We start from the raw sequence: 21,285 nt of genomic DNA on the forward strand, positions 1-21,285 counted from the left end.
TTAAAGCAAAACTACTTCTTATGGTGGTGAACCTGAACAATCTAAATAAAACCTGAATGATTGACAACCCCAATCAGCAGTTGGATGTGAGTTACGTTCACTCCGGTAAAACACAATTTTCTACGGGGTATTTGGTAACAATGGCCCATAAAATGACATTGGTTGTCAAAGTAATAAAGCCTATTATTTGACATAGTGAAAGCCTCTGCCATCTGAATGCAAATGTGTGAATAGCCTATTTGAACAGGGACGGGCCTACCTCCCGTTGGCGCGAGCTGTCTCCCGCACACTACTATGTATACTAGGGTATTTTGAAAAAACCACAGGATGGTTTTTCAATATCGTTTGTCTTTGAAGTTTTTTACATTAAGTTTAATATTTGTAGCTACTTTTTTAAAATAAATACCTGCAGTCAACTTATGCAATACTTTAGGAGATAAAGAACATTGCGTTCTTCATTTCATCTGTCACATTATGTAGTTTATGGTAGTCCCCAGTCATGTGGTGTGTTTTTTTTACACAAGCACACGTTGACAAGAGCTTTGAGTCACTTACTGTAGCAACATGCGCCAGCAGAAATTCCCCTCTTGTTTAAAGAGACTTGCTGGCACGTTTTTGTTTTGTGCGTGCAGCAACTGTGAGTAGCGTTTTTGACTGACTTGTATAGTTTAGGTCAAACTCAAAGTTCTCAATGCGCTTGTTAGAATTTAGTTAGCATTGTCTATGAAGATTCCTTAGTATGTGTTAACATTTTTTAAATTCTAAAAAGTAACTTTTTCGGGACTTTGAATATTAGAGCTTTTTAAATAGATACAGTGCCTTGCGAAAGTATTCGGCCCCCTTGAACTTTGCGACCTTTTGCCACATTTCAGGCTTCAAACATAAAGATATAAAACTGTATTTTTTTGTGAAGAATCAACAACAAGTGGGACACAATCATGAAGTGGAACGACATTTATTGGAAATTTCAAACTTTTTTAACAAATCAAAAACTGAAAAATTGGGCGTGCAAAATTATTCAGCCCCTTTACTTTCAATGTTGACCTAAATGACTACTGATGATAAATACAATCCACCTGTGTGTAATCAAGTCTCCGTGTAAATGCACCTGCACTGTGATAGTCTCAAATACACTGTGATAGGTCCGTTAAAAGCGCAGAGAGCATCATGAAGAACAAGGAACACACCAGGCAGGTCCGAGATACTGTTGTGAAGAAGTTTAAAGCCGGATTTGGATACAAAATGATTTCCCAAGCTTTAAACATCCCAAGGAGCACTGTGCAAGCGATAATATTGAAATGGAAGGAGTATCAGACCACTGCAAATCTACCAAGACCTGGCCGTCCCTCTAAACTTTCAGCTCATACAAGGAGAAGACTGATCAGAGATGCAGCCAAGAGGCCCATGATCACTCTGGATGAACTGCAGAGATCTACAGCTGAGGTGGGAGACTCTGTCCATAGGACAACAATCAGTCGTATATTGCACAAATCTGGACTTTATGGAAGAGTGGCAAGAAGAAAGCCATTTCTTAAAGATATCCATAAAAAGTGTCGTTTAAAGTTTGCCACAAGCCACCTGGGAGACACACCAAACATGTGGAAGAAGGTGCTCTGGTCAGATGAAACCAAAATGGAACTTTTCGGCAACAATGCAAAATGTTATGTTTGGCGTAAAAGCAACACAGCTCATCACCCTGACCACACCATCCCCACTGTCAAACATGGTGGTGGCAGCATCATGGTTTGGGCCTGCTTTTCTTCAGCAGGGACAGGGAAGATGGTTAAAATTGATGGGAAGATGAATGGAGCCAAATACAGGACCATTCTGGAAGAGAACCTGATGGAGTCTGCAAAAGACCTGAGACTGGGACGGAGATTTGTCTTCCAACAAGACAATGATCCAAAACATAAAGCAAAATCTACAATGGAATGGTTCAAAAATAAACATATCCAGGTGTTAGAATGGCCAAGTCAAAGTCCAGACCTGAATCCAATCGAGAATCTGTGGAAAGAACTGAAAACTGCTGTTCACAAATGCTCTCCATCCAACCTCACTGAGCTCAAGCTGTTTTGCAAGGAGGAATGGGAAAAAATTTCACTCTCGATGTGCAAAACTGATAGAGACATACCCCAAGCGACTTACAGCGGTAATCGCAGCAAAAGGTGGCGTTACAAAGTATTAACTTAAGGGGGCTGAATAATTTTGCACGCCCAATTTTTCAGTTTTTGATTTGTTAAAAAAGTTTGAAATATCCAATAAATGTCGTTCCACTTCATGATTGTGTCCCACTTGTTGTTGATTCTTCACAAAAAAATAGTTTTATATCTTTGTTTGAAGCCTGAAATGTGGCAAAAGGTCGCAAAGTTCAAGGGGGGCGAATACTTTCGCAAGGCACTGTACCTGTAGTCAGCTTGTGTACTAGCAAATGGTTCATTGTAACGATTTTTCATTTTGAAACTTTCTGGTACTAGTTTCCCAAAACAGAGGTTTAAGCCAGTCACGTGTGTTTGTTTACAAAGCGTCTCCCTAAGCAAAATGGGAGCTTTGTGAGGTGAGTCACTCCTGCAGAGCGACTTAAGTCAGGTGATCATGTTACACTTGTATGAAATTCACCACCAATGTTTGCCAGCTATATTTCTTAACAATTAAGTTAACTATCTAATGTTTGTGTTGTGTGTGGCAAACTGCGTTTTGACATATTTGCATAACTTTAAGCGCTGGGTTGCCTGTCCTAGTAGTAAAGGTTTGCATGTGCTCGTTAGCATTTTCCTAGCATCCGCTATGAGAGTTCCTTAGTACTTTTTAGCACTGTTAGCATTCTGGTAAGTGGTGGGGTTTTTTCTTTTGGAAAAGCAAATGCGCCCCTTGTGTGCACTACTGGTAATATGGTATATCCTGGGAATGCACAGACACTATGGATACCGCCCAACCCTAATATGCCGTAACATGCTTTTTATTGTTTGATGTGCTACTGAACTGAAGGAGAGGACGCATCAATTCCATCACTACAGATATGAGGGGAAACAATATGAATAAAAGACATTAGTGAACCGACAATTCTTAACATTTGAATTGTTTTTCTGGCCAATGCATGCTATATTTGGATCGGTTTGGGCTCCCGCAGACTGATGTTCTTTTATCTTGCGCATCAGTCCCCAGTTCAAGTGTTTATCGGTGAATCATTACATCCCTAATACTGATAACTAACCCCTTTTATCTCTGCTGCAAGCTAGCACTACTAGCTAGCCTCTAGCTAGTAGGCTAGCTTCTCATTCTAAATGTAATTTCTCCATCCGTGCTGTTGGTGGTGGTAATGCACCATTTTCTGTCACAACTCGACATCCTGTCTCAGCTCGTATGTCTCACTATTTATGCCATAAGATGGTATCTGATGCAGCCAGAAACCTTTGAGATACTGGGCCAATTTCGGCTCTGGATTTTTGGCTGTGTGTGGTTGGACTGCCATCGTAATGTTAAAATTTTGCAGTGGTGGACATTCTAATTTGCATATTTACTAGAGATTGACCGATTTTTATTTTTTTTTGATTTTTCAACACTGATACCGATTATTGGAAATCCAAAATATATATTTTTTATTTTTTTTAAATATATATTTTTAAATTTGTAATAATGACAATTACAACAATACTGAATGAACACTTTTATTTTAACTTAATATAATACATCAATAAAAATCAATTTAGCCTCAAATAATGAAACATGTTCAATTTGGTTTAAATAATGCAAAAACAAAATGTTGGAGAAGAAAGCAAAAGTGCAATATGTGCCATGTAAGAAAGCTAACGTTTAAGTTCCTTGCTCAGAACAGGAGAACAAATGAAAGTTGGTGGTTCCTTTTAACATGAGACTTCAATATTCCAAGGTAAGAGGTTTTTAGGTTGTAGTTAATATAGTATTTATAGGACTATTTCTCTCTCTACCATTTGTATTTCATATACTTTAGACTATTGGATGTTCTTATAGGCCCTTTAGTAATGCCAGTGAACCCTATAGCTTCCGTCCCTCTCCTCGTCCCTACCTGGGCTCGAACCAGGAACACATCGACAACAGCCTCCCTCGAAGCAGCGTTACCCATCGCACCACAAAAGCCGTGGCCCTTGCAGAGCAAGGGGAACAACGACTCCAAGTCTCAGAGCGAGTGATGTTTGAAATGCTATTAGTGCGTACCCCGCTAACTAGCTAGCCATTTCACATCGATTACACCAGCCTAATCTCGGGAGCTGATATGCTTGAAGTCATAAACAGCTTAATGCTTAAAGCATTGAGAAGAGCTGCTGGCAAAATGCACGAAAGTGCTGTTTGAATGAATGCTTACTAGCCTGCTGCTGCCTACCATCGCTCAGTCAGACTGCTCTATCAAATCATATACTTAATTATAACATAATAACACACAGAAATATGAGCCTTTGGTCATTAATATGGTCGAATCCGGAAACTATCATTTTGAAAACAAAACGTTTGTTATTTAAGTGTAATACGGAGCCTTTATCTAATGGGTGGCATCCCTAAGTCTAAATATTACTGTTACATTGTACAACCTTCAATGTTATGTTATAATTACGTAAAATTCTGGCAAATTAGTTCGCAATGAGCCAGGCTGCCCAAACTGTTGCATATACCCTGACTCTGTGCAATGAACGCAAGAGAAGTAACACAATTTCACCTGGTTAATATTGCCTGCTAACCTGAATCTCTTTTAGCTAAATATGCAGGTTTAAAAATATATACTTCTGTGTATTGATTTTAAGAAAGGCATTGGTGTTTATGGTTAGGTACAGTCGTGCAACGATTGTGCTTTTTTCGCAAATGCGCTTTTGTTAAATCATCCCCCTGCGTTGCATCGACTATATGCAACGCAGAACATGCTAAATAAACTAGTAATATCATCAACCATGTGTAGTTAACTAGTGATTATTATTGATTGTTTTTTTATGAGATAAGTTTAATGCTAGCTAGCAACTTACCTTGGCTTCTACTGCATTCGTGTAACAGGCAGGCTCCTCGTGGAGTGCAATGAGATTAGTGTGTTGGACTAGTTAACTGAAGGGTTGCAAGATTGGATCCCCTGAGCTGACAAGGTGAAAATCTGTCTTTCTGCCCCTGAACAAGGCAGTTAACCCACCGTTCCTAGGCCGTCATTGAAAATAAGGTGTAAAAATACCAAAAATACCGATTTCCAAATTGTTATGAAAACTTGAAATCGGTCTTAATTAATCGTCCATTCCGATTAATCGGTCGACCTCTAATATTTATCCAACCCACTACCCAAAACATTCTGTGCCAGCATGGTGCCCATTTCCAAATAAAAACAATAGTGTTTTCAGAGAAAGGCTGTGTATGCAGTGTAGGCCTAACATGCTGCCTAATTAATATGTGCCATCGCTCGCATTTTGATTTTTTTCCACCCACACCAGATGTGATCAGAACACATAGGCTGAAATATCAAAACAAACTCTGAACCAACTATATTAATTTGGGGTGCAGGTCGAAAAGCATTAAGCGCATTTACGGCAATTTAGCTAGCATGCTGTTGCTAGATACCTCGCTTGTTGCAAGCGAGCAACAATCACCCAACGTCAACCCAATTCAGTTGGTTTGGGATAAGTTGGACCGCAAAGTAAAGGAAAAGCAGCCAACAAGTGCTCAGAATATATGTGAACTCTTTCAAGACTGCTGGAAAAAATTCTAGTTGAAGCTGGTTGAGAGAATTCCAGGTGTGTGCAAAGAGTGGCTACTTTGAAGAACCTGAAATGTAAAATAACACTCTCCCCCCCCACATGTGTTATTTTGTAGTTTTGATTTCTTCATTATTGTTCTACATTTTAGAAAATGGTAAAAAAAAAAAAAAAAAAATGTTTGTATAAGTAGGTGTCCAAACCTTTGACTGGTTCTATATATAAATGGATGGATACATGGTGTATCACATTTAACAAACCAAACATTCACATACTGTTATAGAAGGTCAAGTTAAAACCCAGCCCTAATGTGTAGGGGCGAGGGGTCTGTTTGGGATTAGGAAAAAAGGGCAACAGGGGGGGGGGGGGGGGGGGGTAAAGAATGAAGCTATTGAATTCTGCCGTGGATGTTTTGTTTGACTGTTTTCACATGCACTGAAGAAAGAGCAAAGAAATTGGAAGGGGAACCACTGGCCCACACCACGGGCCCAGCAGATACTGAAACTAGGTCAGTTGGTCAGGGGGCACAGCCAGCACCCCCTCATCCAGGCTCAGGGTCACTCCTCCGACTAAAATATACTCTGGTTCCCTGTCCCCCCCTCAACCCTGTACCCCTCCCCCCTACAACAAATGCTGCCTTGTTTCCAAAGAATCCTCATCCCTCTGTCTCCTGTCTGCCAAAACTCCCTCCCTAGTAACGGCCCCCAACTCTCATCAGTCAGACCTAAGCCCCAGAGTTGGAACAGCTCAGTTCCTCTTTAACTGCAGAGCAGTGTGCTGTTTCATTGTTCTTTTGTTGAGAAAGTTCTCTCTCTCCCTCTGTGCTCTCCTCAAACAATGGGGAGTGTTTCCTGGACAACCTGGCAGGGTGCCAGGTCTTTAACTGGGGGGGGGGTTCTATTCTGGGCTTGGTTGACTGGTGGTGGGTTGCCAGATCTTGCACTGAGGTTTTATATTGTGGTCTGGTCTCAGTGCAAATGTAGGTCAGTCCAGCAGTATATCTGGCAACTTGTGGCAACCCTGGGACGGAGGCTTATTGGCCTAACGAGTCTGGCCGTTTTTAATCTCGTTTTAGTATTTACAAAAGCCTTTTGTAAAATGTGACTTTATTTGCGGGCTCTTTTAGTGAAGAAAATGTTGGTTCTTATATTTGTCCAAAATTGTTGGCTATCATAAAGAGTAAAGAGTAAAGAGTTTTAGCCTACACATGCATGAAGGTATTTGACTTGTAATTGATATTCTGTCAGTGCTTTAGGCTGGCCACCTGTTGAACGTTGCCAGACAGAATTCTGTGTTTGTATTAGAGTGCACTTGGAGTAGTAGTAGTCTGCTTAGTTTGTATTAGAGTGCACTAGGAGTAGTAGTAGTCTGCTTAATCTGTATGTTGACTTGAACTCTTTATCAGCAATCACTTGTTTCAAATAGATGCATGAAGCTGTATTCTGTGTTTTGTGGGCTGGTCTTGTCTGCTCAGGAAATGTAGCTGTTTTTCCTGACCACATGACCCGACCAAGAAAAACTGCCGTCCCTACTGAAGACATTTTGTGTGCTTTGCGATGTTAGACTGAGGGGAGTTGGTTAGGAGACAGGGGAAATTAGGTTTTTCACATGTATCCACTTCACATTCATCTCACACTGGCTCTTTTGTTTTCGTTTGGTGGAAAAGTAGGCCAAAGCTGCACACATTCCTCTCATGTCAGTGCCCCACGCCAGAGAAAACATTGACAATTGCCCTACACCCCAGACTATGTGTGTGGTGTGAGCTGGCGTGCACACGATTGTTTGATCTTGTGTGTGAGATGTTTGAAAGCTGTTTCATCTGATGTGATAACCTGGATGGGTTTACATACTAGTGTTCTTTATATTCCAAAGCACTTTCATCCAACTCAATGCCAGCTTTGAAAGATACAAGTGCGGAAGCATTTTGGCCCAAGCATGCTAAAGACTTTCTAATTGTAGGGTAACTGACGGAAATGTTTGCAGACTTGTCCTCTTGTCAAATGCTTAGCTCACTAAACTCTCTTATTGTAAGAACAACTCTAGGCATAACTGCCAAAATGTAGACTAGCTGCTTCCACTTTGGCATACTAGTAATAGGCTACTGTTCCCATTGTTATTTGACTCTCCTGCATGTAAAAAGTATTTGTCATATAAGCATGTAAGCTAAATCCACTCTTTTCAACTGTATTGACCATCTCCTGTATGTAACATTAACGTTCCTATGATTCCCCCCCCCCCCGTAGGACCGTAAGCTGTCCAAGTCGGAGCGCCAGCGGTTCAAGGAGGAGGCGGGCATGCTGAAGGGGCTGCAGCACCCCAACATTGTCCGCTTCTACGACTCTTGGGAGGCCCCTGTTAAAGGCAGGAAGTGTATTGTGCTGGTCACAGAGCTCATGACCTCTGGAACACTCAAAACGTGAGTCTCACTTTCACACACAGACATCAACACCAGTCTATCATCATGATTCAATTGTTGGTCCTAGTTACCCAAATCAGTGTAATGTGATGAGGATGGTTGTGTGATGTTCATCTTTACCCCTATGTCCGTTCTGTAGGTATCTGAAGCGCTTCAAGGTCATGAAGATCAAAGTTCTGAGGAGCTGGTGTAGGCAGATCCTGAAGGGCCTTCACTTCCTCCACACCAGGGCCCCGCCTATCATCCACAGGGACCTGAAGTGTGACAACATCTTCATTACGGGGCCCACAGGCTCCGTCAAGATAGGAGACCTGGGATTAGCAACACTCAAGAGGTCCTCTTTTGCCAAGAGTGTCATAGGTAAGACCCCAACATCACCAGCTACCTTTTACTGTGCTCTGCTTTCTTCCTCACTAAACTCCAATGGTGATGTCTTGTGTAAGGTCATTATACTGTAGTTAACATTGAGGTTGTGAATGGTTAGATTATTTTATTTATTCTCTTCTTTTTTTTTACTGACAATGTGGTTGGAAAGCAGACCACAATGTTTCAGCTCTTTTCAAACCACAGCTCAAGTGGAGGCCAGGCCATGGGGAGACCCACTAACCCTCTCTTTACACACACTGTGTTATGTCAGCGAGTCCACCAGGGCTGATTACCCGTGACAGAATTGATTTGATTCTCTTTTTCTTCCACAAAGTGGAAGTTCACTTTCAGGCTCCTACTGAGAGTAAGTAGTGGCAATTTCTGTGAAAAATGAATCTCAATCCACTTGTCATGCCGTAACTGTCAGGCTCGCCAGGCCAGGGTTACAGGTATGGCCTCTGGTTATGTGTTCTGTCTCAGACTGGTCTTTGCTCTGTGGTTTGGAAATATGTGGTCTGTTTGCCAGTGATGCCAATAACGTTTGCCGTTTCTGTTTTTTGAAGGGTTTGGCCCTACAGGTTTTTGTCCGTGTTTGTCTCTGTCCTTTAAATAATGTCAGGAGCACAGAGAATAATGTCTGCTTCTTTTTCTGTCTGGAAAGCCCCCCCTCCCCACTTTCCTCTTCTCCTTTATCAGCCTTTTTGTTGTTGTTCTTTCACACTCTCGGGTATGTTTTGAGCCTGTAGGCTGTAGCCTCAGCTGTGCTCCGTTCTGCAGTAAAGGAATAAGTAGGGTACTGCTGGTCAGTGAGTATTGTAATGGCCTGGTAAGTGTGCGAGTGCACTGTGACACACACCTTACAAAAAACTAATCATTTCAAATAACCATTAGAGTTTTTCTGTGTAAGACCATTAGAAGATTGAGAGCAGAGTATCTGCTATTTGAATAAGGCTGGTGTCCAGAAATGCACTGTTTCACTAACTAGCTATGGGATCTGCTTCTCTCGGCCATCACCATAATACCTTACTCCCCAGGTCAAGGAGGACAGGTGAGTCAGACTACTCAAAGGTATGTTTGTTTGAAACAGGTTATGTTTGAGGGTTTAGTTGTGAAATGTAAGGTCTTGACACAAGTTATTTCCATAGCTAGTTTTACTATTTGTGCCCCTTCTATGCCATTTTGAGGCCCCTGATCATTGACGTTCAACTCACTAACCAGGTTCTGATTGGTAAACCGGGCCATTCTACAGCTTGTCAGTAGTTAAACTGGCAAAGTGTGTGTCTAACACCAGTTTGGCCCCCCCTACAGTGTTTTCTGTACACCAGCCATCTTCTGTAGACTCCCTATACAAGGTGTCACCCCACAGATAACCAGGTCTTACACAGAGAAACTTGTGCCTCTTTCTCTACAGTCTAACTGAACCCGCCCCCCCCCCTTTTTTGTTCTCTCCTTCCTCTCTCTCTTTCTCTACTCTCCTTCGCAGCTTCTGCTCACCTGGAGGCAGCGGTGGACCGGTCACTCTTCCTCCTCTTGGTTAGAGGAGAAGAGGGGCGTTTGGGGTGTGACACTCGGAGATGGAGACGAACAAACAGAGAGACACAGAGTTCTGAATGGTTGTATTTGATTTAAGGTACCCCTGAGTTCATGGCGCCTGAGATGTATGAGGAGAAGTACGACGAGTCAGTGGATGTGTATGCCTTTGGGATGTGCATGCTGGAGATGGCCACCTCAGAGTACCCATACTCCGAGTGCCAGAACGCTGCACAGATCTACCGCAGAGTCACCAGCGTAAGTCTCCGCTGCCTCAACCTCAATTGCCTGTTGTCCTCGATCTGCCACCCGCTCTCCTCTTTCCAGTTCCCTCTTATCTGCCCCTTCTCCCTCACTGCTTGGCTGTCCCTTTTGAGCTAAATTCTTTTTAATTTGCATCATTAGCCATTCTTTGCCACTTGTCTTTTTCTCCCCACTCTATCTGTCTTCCCCGCGAGCCTTCTTCCTCTCTGTCCGTTACCTCTTTTCCCACCTCCTTCAGTCCTGCAGCCTACATTATTTTTCTCTATCTTTTGCGCTTTTTCTCATTCTGTCTCTTGAGGCGTGTTGAGTCTGTCATTTGTGTTGGGTGTAACTGGGCCTCGACTTGGATCCAAAGGAAGAAAACACACACCTCAGCATAGATACTTCATGATTATGGTTAGAAATGGGCCTTGAAGGTGAGCCTATTTTCTCACCAATCAGCATTGCCATTCTAGGAATCGAATGTCTGCTGCCAGTGTCAGTGAGCACAGTTGATCAACAACTACGTTGGGAGGTAGTAGGTATACCTTCTTGCACGTGCCTGTTTCTTCCATGAGCGCCACATGACACAGGTTACTTTTTACCTTAGCTAAACATTTGTTAAACTCTCTTGATAAGTAACATGCATTCCTGGAATCAGTATATACGCCACAGACTTATCGCATTGAGACCATCAGAAGTGTGCAACCTTATGACTATCAGAGCTTCAGATATCATATATGACAGTCTGCTGCTGTCTCTGTAGACCTATCCATCACTTGACAACGTCACACATACACCCTCTGCTCCCCCCTCCATTCCTCCTTCTCACTCTTTACCTCCTTCACTCCTTTCCCCGCATCACTCCTTCACTTCTCCTTCCGCTCCCCTCATCAACCCTGTTTTCTGGAATCCATGCTCTCCCCCACCATTCTTCTCCCCAACTCCCAGCAACAACAGCAGCAGGCCCTAATCTTCAAAGAGTGGGAGTGTCACCATAACTCCAGAGTTTACATGTAGATTTCTAGGTTAGTGGTCCTCAGCAGCACAGGCCCTGGACACAGTGGGTTGCTGCTGAACCTTGCTCTGAGACAAGACTGCTGTACCTGGTGACTATGGAGCTCGCCAGCTTGTAGTCTTATAACCCGGAAATAAGTTACCTCTGGTTTGTGCAGACATCCCTATGGGAATGCCATTCCTCAGGTCTGAGGTTAGCACAGGCTTAGGACATCTTCTACGTTTTGTTCTGAGATTACTCAGTTAACATGACCTTTATGAATTATGAAGCCTTTGTTCACTGAACATGATGTTAGCTGATGAAGATTATCTCATAGAACAGAATGTATAATATCTCCTAAACCTGTGTTTACCACAGACCTTATTTTCTGTGTTTATCCAAAACCCCTACACAAATGCCATTCATTTTCCTCATACACTTTCTCCAACGAACCATCACTGAGTTAGTGCCTGTAAAGACTATATTCCTATTTGGCTCTTTTTCCCCTGAACAACTTTGTTTTCCCACAAGGAACACTCAAGTAGATCATATTACAATTACACAAGTTTGAACATATAGCGTGCACTGCAGTCCAATACAGTGTTATACACTGTTCTCTGATATGAGGCGACAGAGCAACGCCACAGAAGGCGCAGATGGAAATATATTACATAGAACAGACATACTTCCGTCATGTAAAATATGTCATAATTTCAGCTCTGTACAAGACCTTTCTATCTGCAACCCTGGATAGACCCGGAGGTTAGTATCACGGAAACAGTGTGTTGACAATGTGTGGGTTGTGACTGGGAGGTCTGTGTCTTATAGGGGGTGAAGCCGGCCAGCTTCGACAAGGTGGCGATCCCCGAGGTGAAGGAGATCATCGAGGGATGCATCCGACAAAACAAGGACGAGAGGTCAGCTCACATTCTCATTTTGATCATTTGGCAGACACTCTTATCCAGTGTGATTTGAGCTTCATAACCACTAATGAGATACAGATACAGAGAGTGTATTCGTACTCAACCACTAATGAGACATGGATACAGGGAGAGTATTCATACTCGACCACTAATGAGACACGGATACAGGGAGAGTATTCATACTCAACCACTAATGAGACCCAGATACAGGGAGAGTATTCATACTCAACCACTAATGAGACACGGATACAGGGAGAGTATTCATACTCAACCACTAATGAGACACAGATACAGGGAGAGTATTCATACTCGACCACTAATGAGAGACAGATACAGGGAGAGTATTCATACTTAACCACTAATGAGAGACCGATACAGGAAGAGTATTCATACTCAAATCAAATTTATTTATATAGCCCTTCGTACATCAGCTGATATCTCAAAGTGCTGTACAGAAACCCAGCCTAAAACCCCAAACAGCAAGCAATGCAGGTGTAGAAGCACGGTGGCAAGGAAAAACTCCCCAGAAAGGCCAAAACTTAGAGAGGAACCAGGCTATGTGGGGCGGCCAGTCCTCTTCTGGCTGTGCCGGGTGGAGATAATAACAGAACATGGCCAAGATGTTCAAATGTTCATAAATGACCAGCATGGTCGAATAATAGTAAGGCAGAACAGTTGAAACTGGAGCAGCAGCACGGTCAGGTGGACTGGGGACAGCAAGGAGTCATCATGTCAGGTAGTCCTGGGGCATGGTCCTAGGGCTCAGGTCCTCAGAGAAAGAGAGAGAGAAGGAGAGAATTAGAGAATGCACACTTAGATTCACACAGGACACCGAATAGGACAGGAGAAGTACTCCAGATATAACAAACTGATCCTAGCCCCCCGACACAAACTACTGCAGCATAAATACTGGAGGCTGAGACAGGAGGGGTCAGGAGACACTGTGGCCCCATCCGAGGACACCCCCGGACAGGGCCAAACAGGAAGGATATAACCCCACCCACTTTGCCAAAGCACAGCCCCCACACCACTAGAGGGATATCTTCAACCACCAACTTACCATCCTGAGACAAGGCTGAGTACAGCCCACAAAGATCTCCGCCATGGCACAACCCAAGGGGGGGGGCGCCAACCCAGACAGGATAACCACATCAGTGAATCAACCCACCTAGGTGACGCACTCCTTCCAGGGACGGCATGAGAGAGCCCAGTAAGCCAGTGACTCAGCCCCTGTAATAGGGTTAGAGGCAGAGAATCTCAGTGGAAAGAGGGGAACCGGCCAGGCAGAGACAGCCAGGGCGGTTCGTTGCTCCAGAGCCTTTCCGTTCACCTTCCCACTCCTGGGCCAGACTACACGCAATCATATGACCCACTGAAGAGATGAGTCTTCAGTAAAGACTTAAAGGTTGAGACCGAGTTTGCGTCTCTGACATGGGTCGGCAGACCGTTCCATAAAAATGGAGCTCTATAGGAGAAAGCCCTGCCTCCAGCTGTTTGCTTAGAAATTCTAGGGACAATTAGGAGGCCTGCGTCTTGTGACCGTAGCATACGTGTAGGTATGTACGGCAGGACCAAATCAGAGAGATAGGTAGGATCAAGCCCATGTAATGCTTTTTAGGTTAGCAGTAAAACCTTGAAATCAGCCCTTGCTTTGACAGGAAGCCAGTGTAGAGAGGCTAGCACTGGAGTAATATGATCAAATTTTTTGGTTCTAGTCAGGATTCTAGCAGCCGTATTTAGCACTAACTGAAGTTTATTTAGTGCTTTATCCGGGTAGCCGAAAAGAAGAGCATTGCAGTAGTCTAACCAAGAAGTGACAAAAGCATGGATTAATTTTTCTGCATCATTTTTGGACAGAAGGTTTCTGATTTTTGCAATGTTACGTAGATGGAAAAAAGCTGTCCTTGAAATGGTCTTGATATGTTCTTCAAAAGAGAGATCAGGGTCCAGAGTAACGCCGAGGCCCTTCACAGTTTTATTTGAGACGACTGTACAACCATTAAGATGAATTGTCAGATTCAACAGAAGATATCTTTGTTTCTTGGGACCTAGAACAAGCATCTCTGTTTTGTCCGAGTTTAAAAGTAGAAAGTTTGCAGCCATCCACTTCCTTATGTCTGAAACACATGCTTCGAGCAAGGGCAATTTTGGGGCTTCACCATGTTTCATTGAAATGTACAGCTGTGTGTCATCCGCATAGCAGTGAATGTTAACATTATGTTTTCGAATAACATCCCCAAGAGGTAAAATATATAGTGAAAACAATAGTGGTCCTAAAACGGAACCTTGAGGAACACCGACATTTACAGTTGATTTGTCAGAGGACAAACCATTCACAGAGACAAACTGATATCTTTCCGACAGATAAGATCTAAACCAGGCCAGAACTTGTCCGTGAAGACCAATTTGGGTTTCCAATCTCTCCAAAAGAATGTGATCGATGGTATCGAAAGCAGCACTAAGGTCTAGGAGCACGAGGACAGATGCAGAGCCTCGGTCCTATGCCATTAAAATGTCATTTACCACCTTCACAAGTGCCGTCACAGTGCTATGATGGTGTCTAAAACCAGACTGAAGCATTTCATATACATTGTTTTGTCTTCAGGAAGGCAGTGAGTTGCTGCGCAACAGCCTTTTCTAAAATTTTTGAGAGGAATGGAAGATTCGATATTGGCCTATAGTTTTTATATTTTCTGGGTCAAGGTTTGGCTTTTTCAAGAGAGGCTTTATTACTGCCACTTTTAGTGGGTTTGGTACACATTCGGTGGATAGAGAGCCGTTTATTATGTTCAACATAGGAGGGCCAAGCACAGGAAGCAGCTCTTTCAGTAGTTTAGTTGGAATAGGGTCCAGTATGCAGCTTGAAGATTTAGAGGCTATGATTATTTTCATCATTGTGTCAAGAGATATAGTACTAAAACACTTGAGCGTCTCTCTTGATCCTAGGTCCTGGCAGAGTTGTGCAGACTCAGGACAACTGTGCTTTGAAGGAATACACAGATTTAAAGAGAAGTCTGTAATTTGCTTTCTAATAATCATAATTTTTTCCTCAAAGAAGTTCATGAGTGTATCACTGCTTAATACTCAACCACTAATGAGACTAATGAGACACGGATACAGGGAGGGTATTCATACTCAACCACTAATGGGACACGGATACAGGGAGAGTATTCATACTCAACCACTAATGAGACACGGATACAGGGAGGGTATTCATACTCAACCACTAATGGGACACGGATACAGGGAGAGTATTCATACTCAACCACTAATGAGACACGGATACAGGGAGAGTATTCATACTCAACCACTAATGGGACACGGATACAGGGAGAGTATTCATACTCAACCACTAATGAGACACGGATACAGGGAGAGTATTCATACTCAACCACCCAGGACTTTCTCAAAATATGACCCGTTTCAAAGTGTGTTAAAGATGTCTGTTGATTTGACTCATCCTCTCTCCGTCTTCTGTTCTCTCACCCCCCTCCCACGTTCTCCCAGGTACTCGATAAAGGACCTGCTGAACCATGCCTTCTTCCAGGAGGAGACAGGGGTGCGTGTTGAGCTGGCCGAAGAAGACGACGGAGAAATGGAGGCCATCAAGCTTTGGCTGAGGATAGAGGATGTCAAGAAGCTGAAGGGGAAATACAAGGACAACGAGGCCATTGAGTTCTCCTTCGACCTCAGCAAGGACGTCCCTGAGGACGTGGCCCAGGAGATGGTGGGTGGCAACACAATGTCCACTTTAGAGAGAGATTGACTGTGTCCCAAATAGGCTGCCATTTGAGACACAATCTTTATTCTTCCTGATTATTTATTATGAATCCTTGACTTACAAATCATCTAGACTAAATAACATTAAATGTGAGTCAAGTCCTAACACTGCCCTATTGTGTGTGTGTGTGTGTATTTCTTTGTCAGGTGGAGTCTGGCTACGTGTGTGAAGGGGACCATAAGACCATGGCTAAGGCCATCAAGGACAGAGTTTCCCTCATCAGCAGGAAGCGAGAGCAGAGGCAACAGGTCTGTACCGGCTCAATGGAATCTTTGGCTTGAATCCTGGATAAATGTGATGTATGGTATTGCATTCATGAATTAAACTAAGCTAAACTAGATGGGATTAAATTGAAGGTGCGAGAGGAACAAGAGAAGAGGAGGCTGGAGGAGGAGCAGGGCCAGCAACAACAACAACAACTACTGCAGCAGCAGCAGGGCCAACCTCAACCAGGGCTCCAGCCCGGCACAGAGGCCCCCCAACCAGCCCAGCCCGTCCCTCAGGCAGCCCCCAGCCAGGCCAACAGGCTGCCCCCTACATACCCCCACAGCCCACCCAGCAGCCAACCCAGCCCATGGCCCCCTACATCCCCCCTCAGACAGCACAGCTGGGGCCACAGGGGATTCCCTATATACCCCAGTCTACAGGGCAGCTCCCAGTCTCTGTCTCAGTCCCAGTATCGTCCCAGGTTCCAGTCCAGGTTCCAGTCCAGGTTCCAGTCCAGACAGAATCAGAGAGGCCAGAGGTGGACCAGTACCCACAGCAGACTGAGACTGGTCTGTACCTTCTGCCTTTTTGCTCTCATGGCTCTGTATTATTGACCTACATTATAGTCTTAATCTAGTGTTTATGAACTATCAAAAACAAACCATCTCCCCATTCTCTACCCCTCCCTCTTTCAGCCAATCAAATGACAGATAGTGCTCAGGTTTCCTCCATCCTTCATGAGACGCACCCGGTTCAGCCGGTGATGTCATACACCTCTCTTCCCAGTCAGCAGCCTCAGCCACAGGCCCCTCCTCCTGTCCAAACAGACCCATCACGTCAGCCGCAGCAGACCATGGTGAGTCATTAATGTGGCACACACAACGCATTTAATATGTGCTCACAGTAACAGTACCCAACTCTTGTCTCTGCATGTATCATAAAGTCCCATGTAGTTTCGATCTCATTCTCTCTTCTTGCTTCTCCCTCTGTCCTGTTTGTCAGGTGGTTCCTGCTGCTCAGCATACCACTGTTGCCCCTGGGGCTCCAAGCTCCCAGCCTGCCCCTGGGGCCCCACAACAGGTACACGTCACCATCACAATACAACTTCACCACCACAACACTGCTGTTCCTCAGCTGATCACACCTAGATCATCGATCACTATGAATAGATCTGGATCAGAGGCTTCCGTGGGCTCTTACCAAAAGGCCAATATTAGCTTGTTGTTGAAAACATTGGTGGACCATCTCACTTCTTTCTGTTTCTTTCTGCGTTCCTTTTGGTTCTGTTTTTCTTTCTTCCTATGCTTTCTCTCCTTATATTTTCCTCCATCTCTTTCTCGTTTTCTTTTTTTCTGCTCACCTCTTCTTTTTCCTCTCCCTCTTACCCTTTGTTGTATTTTGTTTCTTATTATAGTATGGAGGTTACTACCACCCACCACTCCCCCCTCAGGTACTTAAAAACTGTCCCTTGCAAACGCACACCTCTTCCCTCTACTGTCACACCCATCCTTTCTCTTAACATACACTATTTATATGCTATCCTTCTGCAATTTTAGTAGTGTGTGTGTACTGTAGAATCCATGCTATAAAACCTGTACTGAGGCTATATGAGACTGATTTATAGTAATCCTATGTGATTCAGTAGGTAAGTGCCTGGGGGAGTTGCATGTTGGATGAGAGCCAGTGTGAAACTGAGGTGGTTTGGCCTCTGGGGGAGGGATGGTGCGGTGCGTGTGTTTGAAGAGCAGTGTGTTGGGGAATAGATAATGGAGAGTCTTGTCTGAGATATGGCCATTTGATTTGTGCAGATCTCTTATCTCTGTCACTCCCCCTACCCCTTGTAGGTGCCCCCCCAGCAGGTGACATTGCCCCCCTCTCAGCCCATCCCTCCTCTGCACCTCCAGCAGCCACAGCCAGAGGGCAGCGATGCACCTCAGAGCTCAGTACTACCACCTCTCCAGCCTGGAGTCCGGCAAATACAGGTGACACCCACACCAACACATTGGTCAAGTGCACAACAACCCCAGCTTGCCCTCATACCAACGCTAAAACACTCAGACAATCTACAAACAAGGACACAGAATGTATTTCATCTAGTAAATGTTTTATCACGCATGTACGGTCTCGTCATTCTTTTCTATTCTTTCCCTCTTTTTAAAATTATTTTCTGCTTTTTGACTAACGGCTCTGTGTCGGTCTCCACTCTTTCATCCACTTTCTTTCATGAGTTTCTCTTGCATGCTGCTGCTTTTTCTTGCATGGCTGTCAGTCATGGGCCAATGAACCAAGCCCTCCTGTCCTGTCTCCTCCAATCAATGCAGAGCACCTCTACTTCCTCTATCAGGCCACAAACGTCTCTGTGATGCAGGTACCCACAGGACAGGGGCAACGTGTGTGATTAGTGTTAGTAGTTAGGCTTTACGTGTTAGTAGTTTAAGGAGCCTACAAACAGACACGCGTCCTATGAGAAGTAAAACCCTGTACTTCCTGTTTACCCCGCTACCATCTAGAAGGTGAAGACAGTACAGGTACATCAAAGCTGGGATTGAGAGACTGAGAAACAGCTTGTATCTCCAGGCCATCAGACTGTTAAACAGTCTCCACTAGCCGGCCTCCGCCCAGTACCCTCCCCTGAACCATAGTCACGGTTTCTACCCGGTTACCACCCGGTACTCTACCCTGCACTTTAGAGACTGCTGCCCTATGTACATAGTCATTGAACGCTCATCACATTTAATGTTTACACTGTTTCACCAACATTTTCTTAGTCAAGATCACTTTGAGTCAAAATGCAAGCCGATATCTACCGCTCAGATTTTTTTTAAACACGACTTAAACGTAAACCTATGAGGTTTGTGCAGTAGGCTATAGGCCCAATACATTAACACTGCATATCGGCTATGCTTGAATTGCCCTGCCAATGTTCATCTCAGAACATTTTAGAAATTATATTTTAAACCATTTGTATATGATCACACTGGTAATATTACAGCTGAGTCAGCATACATTTATTTTAGAATTGTTTTGATTTTACTGGACTGATGGCCTGCATGTGATGGTCAGCCTGAGGGGAGGGAGAGTGCAGCGGTGAGGCTGCCTCTCACCTCACTCACTGTTCAGCCGCTCTCTCTCCCTCAGCTGAGAAAAGGGTCTTCCAGCTGATGGCAAAACTCAAGTCACACTGCATTATTTCTGCCTCATGCACCAATTCATGTTGTTACTGCTATGACCAGAGAAAGTTGAAATATTCCTGGATATTAATAACCTTTTGTGACTCCCAAACCCGCATGCGGGAGCGTAATCATTGCCTGAAACTAATTAGCATAACGCAACGGACATAAATATCCCTAGAAAATATTCCTATTCATGAAAATCACAAATGAAATATATTGAGACACAGCTTAGCCTTTTGTTAATCACCCTGTCATCTCAGATTTTCAAAATATGCTTCACAGCCAAATCTAGACAAGCATTTGTGTATGTTTATCAATAACCTAGCATAGCATTATGCCTTGCTAGCAGCAGGCAACCTTGTCACAAATCAGTAAAGCAATCAAATTAAATCGTATACCTTTGATGAACTTTGTATGTTTTCACTCACGAGACTCCCAGGTAGAAAGCCAAAGTTAATTTTTTCCCAAAAGATTATTTTTGTAGGCGAAATAGCTCCGTTTGCTCTTCACATTTGGCTGAGAAATCGCCCGGAAATGGCAGTCACGAAAACGGCTAAAAATATTCCAAATTAGCTCCATAATATCGACAGAAACATGGCAAATGTTGTTTATAATCAATCCTCAAGGTGTTTTTCTAATATCTATTCGATAATATATCCGTCGGGACAATTAGTTTTTCAGTAGGACCAATTGGAGTAATGGCTACCTCTGTATTTTACGCAAGAATCTCTCGGAGCCACCATGTGACCACTTACGCAATGTAGCCGCCTACAGCTATTCTTCAACATAAATGTGTAAAACTACGTCACAATGCTGTAGACACCTTGGGGAATACGTAGAAAGCGTAAGCTCGTTGATGACACATTCACAGCTCAATAGGGACTCATTGGAACGCAGTGCTTTCAAAACCTGAGGCACTTCAGGATTGGAATATTCTCAGGCTTTCGCCTGCAACATCAGTTCTGTTATACTCACAGACTATCTTTACAGTTTTGGAAACGTTGGTGTTTTCTATCCAAAGCTGTCAATTATATGCATATTCTAGCATCTTGTCCTGACAAAATATCCCGTTTAAAACGGGAACGTTTTTTTTTCTTCAAAAATGAAAATACTGCCCCCCTAGTACCAACAGGTTTAAAAAAGACAGAAGCTGCTAATAATAAGGCAAGCGTATGGGAACACTTTGCTATAGTAATTCATTGCAGCTGCAGTCATGGTTGTAGTGTGAGTGGAAGTAGGGAGAACGCACCTTTTATGACTAATAACGGTGTTGAACAAGTTATTAAATCTCACAGTATAAACTTTGCTGTAGGTTCAAGATTTGTTTTTACAGTCTATGGCTCGAGGAAACTGTGCAGACAGCTACCCTGCCTCCCCAGCAGGAGCGTTGGGCTAGTAACCGGAAGGTTGCAAGTTCAAATCCCCGAGCTGACAAGGTACAAATCTGTCGTTCTGCCCCTGAACAGGCAGTTAACCCACTGTTCCTAGGCCGTCATTGAAAATAAGAATTTGTTCTTAACTGACTTGCCTAGTAAAGAAAGGTAAAATAAAAAATCTGAGCTATCTGATTGGCCAGTGGTAGGCCTATAGGTGCATTTGATTTGTTCTCTGGGCCTGCCGGCAAGATGGAGTACGACCTTAAAACTTGAAAATGGTTCAAAATGGGAACAGTAGGACTGCTGAATCAAGTGCACCTATTGCCAACAGCGCAACAAATACAATAAAAATAGGAACGCAAGGCTTTGTTTTTTTTACAGAAATGTTTGGTGATCAACTAGGAATGCCTATTGCATTCGACCGGTTGGTGACCAGTGTTATATACTGCATTCTAGTCATGGCTATATAACTACTGCTGTACATACCTGTTCTATTTATATACTGTCCAAACGGTTCATTATATGTGTATACATTTATATTCCGGTCTATGAGAGTGCTCGGTGTGATATATTA

At 43.6% G+C, this 21,285-nt stretch overlaps 1 protein-coding gene across 1 annotated transcript in view; it reads left to right on the forward strand.

Annotated features, from left to right (window-relative positions):
* The window catches only part of LOC135509260 (serine/threonine-protein kinase WNK1-like), a 74,116-nt gene that overhangs the window by 40,376 nt on the left and 12,455 nt on the right, over positions 1-21,285 (forward strand). Inside the window, 13 exon segments of the mRNA XM_064929764.1 lie at positions 7,943-8,115; positions 8,255-8,475; positions 10,112-10,269; positions 12,080-12,168; positions 15,682-15,901; positions 16,102-16,203; positions 16,312-16,446; positions 16,449-16,731; positions 16,858-17,018; positions 17,165-17,242; positions 17,577-17,612; positions 18,007-18,144; positions 18,432-18,530. Coding sequence (XP_064785836.1) covers positions 7,943-8,115; positions 8,255-8,475; positions 10,112-10,269; positions 12,080-12,168; positions 15,682-15,901; positions 16,102-16,203; positions 16,312-16,446; positions 16,449-16,731; positions 16,858-17,018; positions 17,165-17,242; positions 17,577-17,612; positions 18,007-18,144; positions 18,432-18,530 — 1,893 coding nt within the window.

The sequence above is a fragment of the Oncorhynchus masou genome, chromosome 22 (assembly GCF_036934945.1).
Source record: "Oncorhynchus masou masou isolate Uvic2021 chromosome 22, UVic_Omas_1.1, whole genome shotgun sequence".
In the NCBI taxonomy this organism is placed as follows: Eukaryota; Metazoa; Chordata; class Actinopteri; order Salmoniformes; family Salmonidae; genus Oncorhynchus; species Oncorhynchus masou.